General features: G+C 34.2%; 1 protein-coding gene across 3 annotated transcripts in view; it reads right to left on the bottom strand.

The window, feature by feature from the left end:
• Positions 1-1,523: 1,523 nt before the first annotated feature.
• The window catches only part of COG6 (component of oligomeric golgi complex 6), a 62,665-nt gene continuing 52,230 nt past the window's right edge, over positions 1,524-11,958 (bottom strand). The window contains exons 19-20 of one of the 3 annotated variants that reach the window (XR_005017191.1): positions 3,174-3,260; positions 2,006-2,137 (exon numbers count right to left, since the gene is read on the bottom strand). Coding sequence is in view for 2 of the 3 variants with exons in the window: in XM_036831501.1 (XP_036687396.1) it covers positions 1,990-2,137 (148 nt within the window). In the remaining variant the exon portion in view is untranslated. Of the gene's footprint in view, positions 2,138-3,173; positions 3,261-6,270; positions 10,849-11,958 lie in introns of those variants that run through there. The other 2 variants (XM_036831501.1, XM_036831502.1) reach the window with 2 other exon arrangements.

Here is an 11,958-nt window from a genome sequence, read left to right as displayed (position 1 = left end):
ACTGATGAGATGTATAAAAATACTGCAATGATTGCTGCTCTAAAAACAGTTTAATATTTTATTTGAAAAAATTAGGTAAAAAACTAAATATACTTTTTTCCTAGAAATCAAAGGAATTCACTAATGGTAAATAAGCAATCTTTCCTCACAGTAGATATAAATTATATAAAATTTAAGCTCTTGATTTATATCATACTTTATTTTCTATCTTTTATATATCACATATACTCACTGAAGGAAAAAGACTAAAAATACAGATTAAATACCAAAAGAGATGATATATAATCAATCACTCTTGCTCCAAAAAAATCATACTTCAGATAGATGAACACGCCATGTTCTGTAAATACTAATTTGTTATATATTCTGTATTTGCTATATAAATAGTAATTTTATCTTACTACTTTTCAAAATATTTTAACCTAGTCAATTTTTTCCTTATGCCTCATTTTCTCATTTATAATTTAGAGACTTAGCTCTTTTTATGGATTTACCAGAAATTAAGATATTTTGCTAATAAAAATCTGTCCTCAAAATCTTACCAACAAAGTCAAAGTCAAGTCACATCAAACACATTTAGATTTGTTTTGTTTTTTTTAAAAAAAAACAAAAACAAAAACAGTGATTTTGGGGCTTCCCTGGTGGCGCAGTGGTTGAGAATCTGCCTGCCAATGCAGGGGACACGGGTTTGAGCCCTGGTCTGGGAAGATCCCACATGCCGCGGAGCAACTAGGCCCGTGAGCCACAATTACTGAGCCTGCGCGTCTGGAGCCTGTGCTCCGCAACAAGAGAGGCCGCGATAGTGAGGCCCGCGCATCGCGATGAAGAGTGGCCCCCGCTTGCCGCAACTGGAGAAAGCCCTCGCACAGAAACGAAGACCCAACACAGCCATAAATAAATACATAAATAAAAATTAAAAAAAAAAAAAAGGAGCTGTTGTTTAAAAAAAAAAAAAAAAAAAAAAAAGGATTCCTTCTTACTAATAGTCTATACAATTCAAAAATAATTGGATCTTCATACAAACCATGGCTTCTGTGATAGTCTAAGGACATATTCCCTTCTTACCACTGTGTCTACATGACTCCACTTAAATACTGAAAAAGAGAGAACCATCGTGTCTCTAGCACAGACTCTGCAGCTATAGCCCAACCCCTTAAAAAAAAAAAAACAGTGATTTTGAATCTTACTCTTGGTATGGTTCTAAAGTCAGAGCCCAAACAAGGGGCCACCATAGGGCTAGACATACTGTCAATTAGCCATCACTACTCTGGCATTTTTCGTGCAGGGTGAGAGGACACCTTATTTCTTTGGTTTGAACACCAAAGTGTGTAGATGGTTGATTGAAGTTAGAGTCCACGTTGTACCACAAATATTCTTCTTTAAACACGAGATTTACAAGCAGCACAGGATGCCCACACCCCATATGAAGTGCCAGACTTCACCTTGAATTCAGTCTAGGGCAGACAGAGTAGAAGTCACCTTTAAATTACTTCTCTCTTTTTCCTATTTTTGCTGAATGTACATTTCTGCTCCTCAGTCTAAGTATACCTACTCACAGTATCTAGCAAGAAAGCAAATGAATCTTTAGGTAAAGAGATATTTATTAGGTCATATCTTTAAACTAATTCCTAAGTTTAGATAATTTTTTAATGTACAGTTAATTTAGAACTAATCTTGTAAAAAAAAAAAATCCCTCATACCTCTCATACTACTCTTTTCCCACATATTTATATTCCAGAATTGAGGGGAACCGCAGAGCTGGAGAGATGTGGAATGCAGATACAGAGCAATGCCAACTCAGGTCAACATGTGTTACTTACTTTCACCTTACTGTGACCAAAGCAAAGCAGTTATTGGGAGCTGCATTCTTATGATACAAAGAAAACTGTAACCATCAAATTTCAAAGTAAAGACTAACAGACTAAAAACCAAGAAAACCTTCAGTGTTTTAGGAGTGCAATATTTTGCTAACACATTCAAAGAAGATAATCAGGAGAGAAGTGTCTGCACTTGCTGCGGTGATCGGTGTAGAATGCTCTCTGGATCTTTGTATTCATTGACTGGATTCATCACAGCTGCATACACTTCACCATAGGCTCTGCAGACTAATTCTGTAGACTGTTTTATGATCTGCTCTCTATTGATAAACAAACAAAATGTGAACACATAATCTGAGAATGAAACACTAAGCACTGTGAGAAAGCTCCATACATGAACCAACGAATTTCGTTTTCATAATTATCACATATATATTATTAAAAACCATTGTACAACTACATAAGTTAGTTATTTTGGTTTGGGGATAAAAGGGTTTTTTATATTTATTATTTCTTTATTAAATCTTCTCCATTAGTATGCAGGTTTCAGGAGGGCAGGAGCTGTGTTTTGTTCACTGCCTTATCTTTAGGGCTAGAACAGTGCCTGATATACCATGGATTACTAAACAAGAAATGGAAACCGTGACCACCATCAATGTACTGATTTTGCAAACATGACTGATAACACATTAACCTTAAAGAAAGAGGCTTATAATTATTCAAATTTATCAATACTTCAAATCTCAGAATAACTTACAATATACTGTCCTTTCACCTGTAGCTGCTCAAATTTATCAACACTTCAAATCTCAGAATAACTTACAATGTACTATCCTTTCACCTATAGCTCCTACACTAATAACCATATCTCCTAGATTTCTCATCTCTTGCAAAAACGTGACACTTGCCTACAACAAATCACGGCATTTTCAAATACGCATTTCTACATAAGTACATAAAAGAATAGAAATAGTTTTAAATAAACTGAAGCCAATGTTTTTAGAAAAAAATAACACTGGGCTCATTAAATCTGCATTAACCCTTTATGTTTTCATGACATTTACTTCGTCATCCCCAGCTACTTCTATTTCTATATACCTACTGATGAAAACACCTTTTTCTGACTTGTATAACTAAATTAAAAATGTGTCTTTAAAGCTTCACTCCCAAACCTACTTCTGTTTCCTACTTCTGTCAATGGCATAACTATGTCTCATCACCTCAGTTCAGGCCCTAATAAACTTTTCTTGCCTGGAGTATCTAAGAAAAACTCCTACCTGGTCTTTCCCCATCCAGTCTCTTCCCCACTTAAAGTATCATGAGCACTGCTCTTAGATTAATCTTTCTAAAGCAAACCTTTTATCGTGTCTCTCCCCTACCCAAGGCCTTTCTTCAAGGAGGTTCCATGGCTTCTTCTGGTTTCAGAGATGCTGCTCAACATCACTAATTATTAGAGAAATGCAAATCAAAAGTACAATGAGGTATCACCTCACACCAGTTAGAATGGGCATCATCAGAAAATCTACAAACAACAAATGCTGGAGAGGGTGTGGAGAAAAGGGAACCCTCTTGCACTGTTGGTGGGAATGTAAATTGATACAGCCACTATGGAGAACAGTATGGAGGTTCCTTAAAGAACTAAAAATAGAATTACCATATCATCCAGCAATCCCACTACTGGGCATATACCCAGAGAAAACCATAATTCAAAAAGACACGTGCACCCCAATGTTCATTGCAGCCCTATTTACAATAGCCAGGTCATGGAAGCAATCTAAATGCCCATCGACAGAGGAATGGATAAAGAAGATGTGATATATACAATGGAATATTACTCAGCCATAAAAAGGAAGGAAATTGGGTCATTTGTTGAGATGTGGATGGATCTAGAGACTGTCAGAGTGAAGTAAGTCAGAAAGAGAAAAACAAATATCGTATATTAACACATATATGTGGAACCTAGAAAAATGGTACAGATGAACCGGTTTGCAGGGCAGAAATTGAGACACAGATGTAGAGAACAAACGTATGGACACAAACGGGGGAAAGCAGCGGGGGGTGTGGTGGTGGTGTGCTGAATTGGGCGATTGGGATTGACGTATTCACTTATGTGTATTAAATTGATGACTAATAAGAAAAAAAAAAAAAAGAAGTGCTCATAACTTAATAAGAAAAAAAAAGAAAAAATCCAGAGGATAGAAATGCAATGGAAATAGATTCTCCAAGTGAATCTCAGTCAAATCCAAACTGTAAAGAGCAAGAACTGTGCCTGACAGTGATTCCGTATTTCTGGACAAATGTTAAGAGTTCATTTATCACTACCAAAGCCAGGTACATGTCCATACACTCATGTTCATTAATGTTTTTCTAATGAATTATATATGGTAGAGATAAAATGGTATAGTGAATGACATTACTGTCAGAGGATCTTGACTCTCGTTGAAGTTCTGCTACTTACTGCTGCCTTGAACAAGTAATTTAACCGTTCCAGGACTGAATTTCACTATTGTAAAACAAAATACTGACCTCGATAATCTTTACAAGACACTTCCAGCCTTAAAATTATATCATTTCATTGAGAGTTAAGAGCATTTTAATGAACGGTGGTTAAAAAAATCTCTGCGTGTTTATTTACACCCATACATACACATATACATACAGACACACACATTACTTTGGAGAATTGGGTTCCCTAAATAATGAAGTGTAGTAAACATATCAGTTACTTGTATAAAAATGGGTGGTGTTTCTAAAGTGCTAAAGCAATTTTCTTGCCATTTTACTATCTTCTCCTTCTTATTTATAATGCTAATTACTATGTAAGTACACCCTTTATGTCAAAAAGTATACGCATGTATCTGTATATCTGCCTGCCTGCCTGCCTGGTGTCGTGGCCCAAATTATTCACTAATATCATGTATGAAATACAGAGTTCAAATAATGATAAATCATTATAGTGACAAATAAAATCAATATTCAAAATAGAAAAATTCAGGAATTCTATAAATACAAAATGACCAGCAAATCACCTCAGTCTAGTTATGTGCTTCTGAAAACGTAGAATGTCCTTATCTACTGATCACTTCATCTATAGGTAAAGAAAAGCAGTACCTTTTTTCTTTTTTTCAGTCATGTATGCTATTTTCCAGCATGGGCACCCACCTCAGATTTTTTTTTTTTTTTAAATAGTTTTTTGTTTTGTTTTTTTAAAATTTTATTTATTTATTTATGGCTATGTTGGGTCTTCGTTTCTGTGCGAGGGCCTTCTCTAGCTGTGGCAAGTGGGGGCCACTCCTCATCACGGTGAACAGGCCTCTCACTGTCGTGGCCTCTCTTGTTGCAGAGCACAGGCTACAGACGCGCAGGCTCAGTAAATTGTGGCTCACGGGCCCAGCTGCTCCGCAGCATGTGGGATCCTCCCAGACCAGGGCTCGAACCCGTGTCCCCTGCATTGGCAGGCAGACTCTCAACCACTGCGCCACCAGGGAAGCCCACCCACCTCAGATTTTACTTTCTGTATTTTGATCAATCACAGCCAATCACATAGCTGATGGACGGAGTACATTTAGAACTGTTTCTCTATGTCAAAATTCTAAAGGTAAGTTCTGCTTTTCACATGACCAACAGATATGCAAAAGGTCAGTTAAAACAGAAAAGCAAAATCTGAATGTAACCCAAGATTCATCTATAAAGTTAGACCATTAACTTTCTTGGTCTCTTTACTACCATAAAATTCTCATAGTAATTTCAAAAAATTTAAAAACATGACTCATACAAATAAAGAATGTCAAAAATTTAATAACTCAATGAGGAAATTACTAAGATGGTAAAGCTGGTTAAAACATTTTGAGGAACTGGTCATTTACAGGCATTTGAAAAGGAAGGTTAGAATAAATTAAGTTACATATAAAATGAGTTAACGTCCCATGGAGCAAGAAAAAACACAGGATTTGAAAAACATGGAACCTTTAATCAATAGTAAACAGAAAAGCAAACAAGGGTGTATTCCCCTGAATAATTAAGTAATTTCTGATGGGCCTGTTAACAATGTTTCAGTATGACACTGAAAAGACATGCTGGGGCTTCCCTGGTGGCGCAGTGGTTAAGAATCCGCCTGCCAATGCAGGGGACATGGGTTCGAGCCCTGGTCCAGGAAGATCCCACATGCCGCAGAGCAACTAACCCCGTGCGCCACAACTACTGAGCCTGCGCTCTAGAGCCCGCGAGCCACAACTACTGAGCCCACATGCCACAACCAGTGAAGCCCACGCACCTAGAGCCCGTGCTCCGCAACAAGAGAAGCCACCGCAATGAGAAGCCCGCACACAGCAACAAAGAGCAGCCCCCTCTCGCCGCAACTAGAGAAAGCCCATGCGCAGCAACGAAGACCCAACAAAGCCATAAATTAATTAATTAATTAATTAATTAAAAAAAAAAAAAAAGACGTGCTGTTCTCCCAGACCCTATATGCTTTATTTTCATGTTTTGGAAAGTCTTTCTTACTTTTGCAAAGTACAGTTTTTTTTTTCCCATATAGTTTGCTATACCAGTATATATCAAAGATATAGCTAATGTGCTATGAGAAAAAAGAAGAAGAAATAAATGAGGAGAAGATGAGTTTGTTACATAATTTCACATAAAGGCAACATATTTTAGTTACTTATGCATGGGTATTCCATACCTTAAGAAATTTAACTTGTCCAGTTATAAATGTCATAATGCCATAAAAATACGGTATTATAAATTTCAAAAACACTAACAAAGATAATTGTATAACTAAATGGAGATACCATTCACATTTTAAAATATGTTCATTGAAATTATGTATATTTTAAATAATTATTTAAAGTACTGAGCTGTGATAAGAAATGAACTGCTTACTTCCAGAATCAGTGAGCTTGTCATTAATCAGTACTTTAGGATTTTGGTTGCCATAACAACGTAATACAACTTTCATCATTACCATAAACCCAGCACTTCTAAAAATAACTTATTTCAACATTCAGGTTCTGTGATCACTAAAATTGAGCTTTATTACAGCGCCACAGTTAAAGAGTGCAATCAAACAAGCCATAGGAGAAAAGAAGGTGTTAACAGTTTAAACCTGAAAAACTAAGAAAAAAATATAATAGACTGGTTTAAAAATGCATATTTTTGATTTCTCTTTATCACAATATAAACACCAAAGATGCCATAGTGGGTCAGCTTTCTGTCATTCACAGTAAAATTAAAGCATATTTTAGACGAGACCAAGGCACATATCTCACATAAGCCTTATCTATCACACATGCCTAACATTTCTGAGCTTCCTCTAAAAATAATAAAACAATGTAATCTCAACATAGAAGGAGTTAATAAAAATACTGTACAAGCTAGTGTTAAAGAGAATAGGCTCTGGAATACTGGATTTGAATCTTGGCTCTGCTTCTTGCTAATTGTTTCACCTTGTTTCAATTATTTAACCTTTCTAAAAATGTCCTCTTCTGTAAAATGGAGGGTTAAGTGAAGGCGACCCTTTCAAGGATCACTCTAGTTGAGATGCTAAGATTAGATTGTAGAGGTTGGTGTGGCAATGATAGAGAGAGCAAGGGCGAAAACAGAATAGATCCAAGGCTAACATGATAATCCAGGCACAGATGATACTACCTTTGACCAGAGTGGCAACTGTGGAGATGGTCAAAAGTGACCAGAGTCTCCTCTCATATATTTCTTTCTAGATAAATGTTTAATAAAATGGTTCCACGGCAATTCTGACTGGAGTTATGCTGAATTTACAGATTACTACACTACATACCCAGTTAGAGATGAATACCATGTGTCCATGTTGGAACACTGGAAATCTACAGCAAACATCACACTTGATGATGAAACATCAGAAACATTAAAGTTCAAAATAAAATACGCACACTCACCATTACATCTACTGTTTACTTTGGAGCACCTAGCCAATATAATGAGTTTAGTCATAAAACTGAAAAACATTAATGAAACTCATTAACTTAAGATGTCTGTACCAAAAACAAAAAATCAAGGCAAACAATTGATAAACTAATAGAACTAAGAGTTTAGTTAACTGGCCAGATTCAAAATTAACATAAAATTTAGTACTTTCCCTGTACATCAGCAATATCTAATCAGAACATGTAATGGAAAATAAAAGATCTTATAAAAGCCACAGAATTGTTTCCTAAGAATAAACCCAATAACATACATGGAAAATTATATGAAGAAACTGTAAATCTTTATTGAAAATTCTGAAAGAAGATCTGGATAAACAGGCATACCATGTTCATAGATGGGAATACTCACTAGGGGCTTTCTTATTTTCTTTTTGTTCATTTTTACATTAGCTTGGTGAATGTTCTACATGCACTTTAAAAGAATGTTATTTTCCAGAGTTGTGTGTGGTATTCTCTTTCTATTGGGTTGAGCTGATTAGTGACATTGTTCAGTTCTTTTACACTGAGCTAGTTTTCTAATTTTCCTATCAATTATTGAGAAAGGAGGGTTGAAATATCAAAATAAATGTCAATTTATCTATTCTTCCTCAATTCTATAAACTTAAACTTCATGTTTTATGAAGCTCTGCTACGAGTTGCCCATATTTACTATTATATCTTCTTCATGAATTGATCCTATTATTGTGAAATATCCCTCTTTATCTTTGGTATTATCTGTCCATCAGTCTAATTTTTCTGATATTAATATCAGAATATAGCTACTTCAACTTTATTATAATTTTTATTTGCATGGTATATCTTATACCATATTTTTAAACTGTGTCCTTATATTTGAAGTGGACTTCTTATAGACAGCAGACAGTTGGGCCATGCTTTTTCACCCAATCTAATACCTCTGCTTTTTAACTGGAGTGTGTAGTTCTTTTACATTTAATATAGTTACTTATAAGGATGAATTTAAGTCTATCACCATGTTACTTGTTTTATATTTGTCCCATCTGTTCTTTTTTTCTCCTTTTCAGCCTTCTTTTGATATAACAGTTTTTTTAACATTCTATCTTATCTGTTGGCATGTTAGATAATACTTACTTTAGTGCTTGCTGTAAGGTTTACGATCTACCTTCAAACAATATTATACACTTCATGAGTAAACTTACATCACAACAGTATATACTACTACTTCCCTCCCACTCCATCTTTTGTGCTTTTGTAGTCATAAACTTTCTCTGTGTTAAGAACTCCAGAATTCAGTTATTATTTTTATTTCAAACGGTCTACTATCTTTTATATTTAGCATTTCCTGCACTTGTCATTCCTCTGTGTAAATAGGAGTTTTCTTCTGGTAACATTTTCCTTCAGCCTGAAGAACTTCCTTTATCATTTCTTGCAGTATACTGATGATAAATCCTCTCTACTTTTGTTTATCTTATCTCAAAATGTGTTTATTTCACTTTCAGTTTGAAAAATACTTCTGATGAATACACAAAGTTGAAAGTGTTTTATCATCCACCTTTTTAAAGATGCTATTCTATTGTTTTCTGGTTTGAACTGTTTCTAACAAGAAGTCAGTAGTATACTTATCATTGTTCCCCACATATAATACATCTTTTTTCCCTCTGGCTGCTTTTTAAGTTTTTTTCTCTTTATCACTGGTTTTCAGTAATTTAATTTATGGTGTACCTTGGTACAGCTTTCCTTGTTGTGATTTATTTAGCTTCTTCAGTCTGTGGGTTCATGTTTTCTATCACATTTGAAAAAAATTATTTTATGCCTTCAAATTTTTTATGCCTCAATCTCACTATGACACTTCACTTACACCTGTATTAGAATGCTTATTATTATCTCACAATTCACCTAGACTCTCTTCATCTTTTTTCCAGCTTTTAATTTTTTCCTATCTGTGCTTCCGTTTGGACAATTTCTATTGTCCTTTTTTCAAGCTGACTTATCTTTCCCTCTAGAATGTCCAACTGGCAGTTAAGCCTATCCAGTGAGTTTTTCATTTTAGATACTGCACTTTTCAGGCCTAGAATTCCGATTTTGTAAAATTCCTAACTTTTCCTCTCAATATAATTTTCCTTGAAGTCCTTGAACACACTTAAATGGCTGTTTTAAAAACGTTATCTGCTAATTCTGTAAACTCTGTCAGTAAGTCTGTTTCTGTTGACAGATTTTGCTTCTAGTTTTGGTTCATATTTTCCTACTGCTTAAAACCTAAGTGTTTCTTTTATTGCATGCTCAGCATTATAAATGCTACACTGTTGATTGTCTGCATTCTGTCATACTTACGAGTGCTAAGTTTTGTTCTGGAAGGCAGTTAATTTAGTAAAGATCCACATGATCTTCTAGAGGTTTGTTTTTAAGCTTTATTAGTGTGAGTCAAAAGTAGCCTTTACTGTAGAACAGACTAGCCTTACTTTTGAGGCTTAGACTTTCCAAGGTCTCTAAAGCCTGTTTCCATTAGTCGTTATTCCTCTGGTAGGCTCACCCCACCCCCACTCCCAAACCTGCATTATTTTTGTTTACACAGGTATTCCTGATAGTTAAAGACAGGTGGCTTAAAAGGAGGCAGTTAAAGAGAAGAAAATTATTTCATTTACCTCTTTTAAAAAACCAAATTAATTCTTTTTAAAGATACCTGCTTTGTTTCTAGCATATATAATAGAGGAAGATTCCTGAATAGAAGAATCCTCAAATCATACCCACTTTTCTACATGCTCACTTTAGGAAGTATCTATACTCTCTTTATTTCTTAAATTACTCATATAAACAATTCTGACTCAGTAAGAAAAGACACTGAGAATGTTTTATAAATATGCATAATTGTGGTTTCTGTAGTCCAACCTCTATTTTTATACTATTAAAAGGTAAATGTTGGAGTCTGGAGTTGAAAAAAGAAAAACGCCCTTCTAATTCATCACAAGGAAGGAAGAATTCTTTAAGGATATTTTAATTTTCTATTCTTTTCTCCATTATCTATACAACCTCACTTTCTGGCTACCTAAATGTATTCAATAGTTTATTCCAAGGATGAAGTGCTCAGTCAAAATCTCCTTTGAAAGGCAGTCAAACTACAAGACAAGAAAAAGGGAGACAAGAATGACAGGTGTCCCAAAGGTACTGCAACCACAGAGACAAGCAAAGTTCAGGAGAATAGGATATTAACAAAACAAAATGAGACAGGAATAAAAAAAAGAAAGTTGTACATTTCAAAGCTCTATTTCAAAGGAACAATTGACATTTTAAATACAATATGAATAGAAAGAAATTGAGAACATAAAGACATGAAAATATTTTTGCTTAAAAATGAATTACCATTTTGAAAAGGTTCAAAATTTAACTAAATGAAAGTTATCTCCTATTATTTCAAATGCTTTATAAATAAGATCAAATATAATACCATGCCTATACAGTAGGAGAAATACGAACAGAAAGTATTTTTGAGTAGGACCTGCCATCAATCAAAAAAAGGGGAAAAAGCAGTTAGAAAATCGGCTTTAATGTTGAATCTTAAATGTGTTAAATGACTTACATTTTCATAGCAACCTGATTTTTAAAATAAGTAGCCAAACTGATACCATAATTTTTCTTCTTAAAAAAATCTGAAAATACATTCATACGTTACATTTAATTTTAGAATACTTTGCAAACAACACTTTAGAAATTTTCTGAATGAAAAAAGGGGTAAATTGGTACTGACCAATTCTTAGTTGCACTATTATTTACATAAATCATATGTGTATCTCAATTTTTTAATGTCATTATAATTAGTATGAATTTATAACAGGATGTTAGGTCCATACTATACAATCAAAATACTAATTTAAAAGTTTAGATTTTTAAGTAATGTACCAAAAACGATGTTCATTTGACTCTGCTAATAAAACAGAGTTGGCTACATAACACTATGAAGTTTTTACAGAAAAAAACAATATAAACTAAATTAAAATATAAACAATAATGTGAAAAAATATTTGCAAATTATGTAACAGACCAATTATCCTTAATTATATTATCCTTAATATAGAATGAGATCGCACAAAAATTATTACCACATTAAATTATTACTGTTAAACAATGGGACAATAAAAGTGGAAAGCTAAAATATTTCTTCAGTGACAGAACACAAACATTTGATTTGAAATATCATTTAAGCTTCAGAAAATCTGAGAAGTCCTCAG

Source organism: Balaenoptera musculus, chromosome 18 (assembly GCF_009873245.2).
Source record: "Balaenoptera musculus isolate JJ_BM4_2016_0621 chromosome 18, mBalMus1.pri.v3, whole genome shotgun sequence".
Taxonomy (NCBI): Eukaryota; Metazoa; Chordata; class Mammalia; order Artiodactyla; family Balaenopteridae; genus Balaenoptera; species Balaenoptera musculus.
This window is presented reverse-complemented; position numbering and strand designations above follow the sequence as displayed.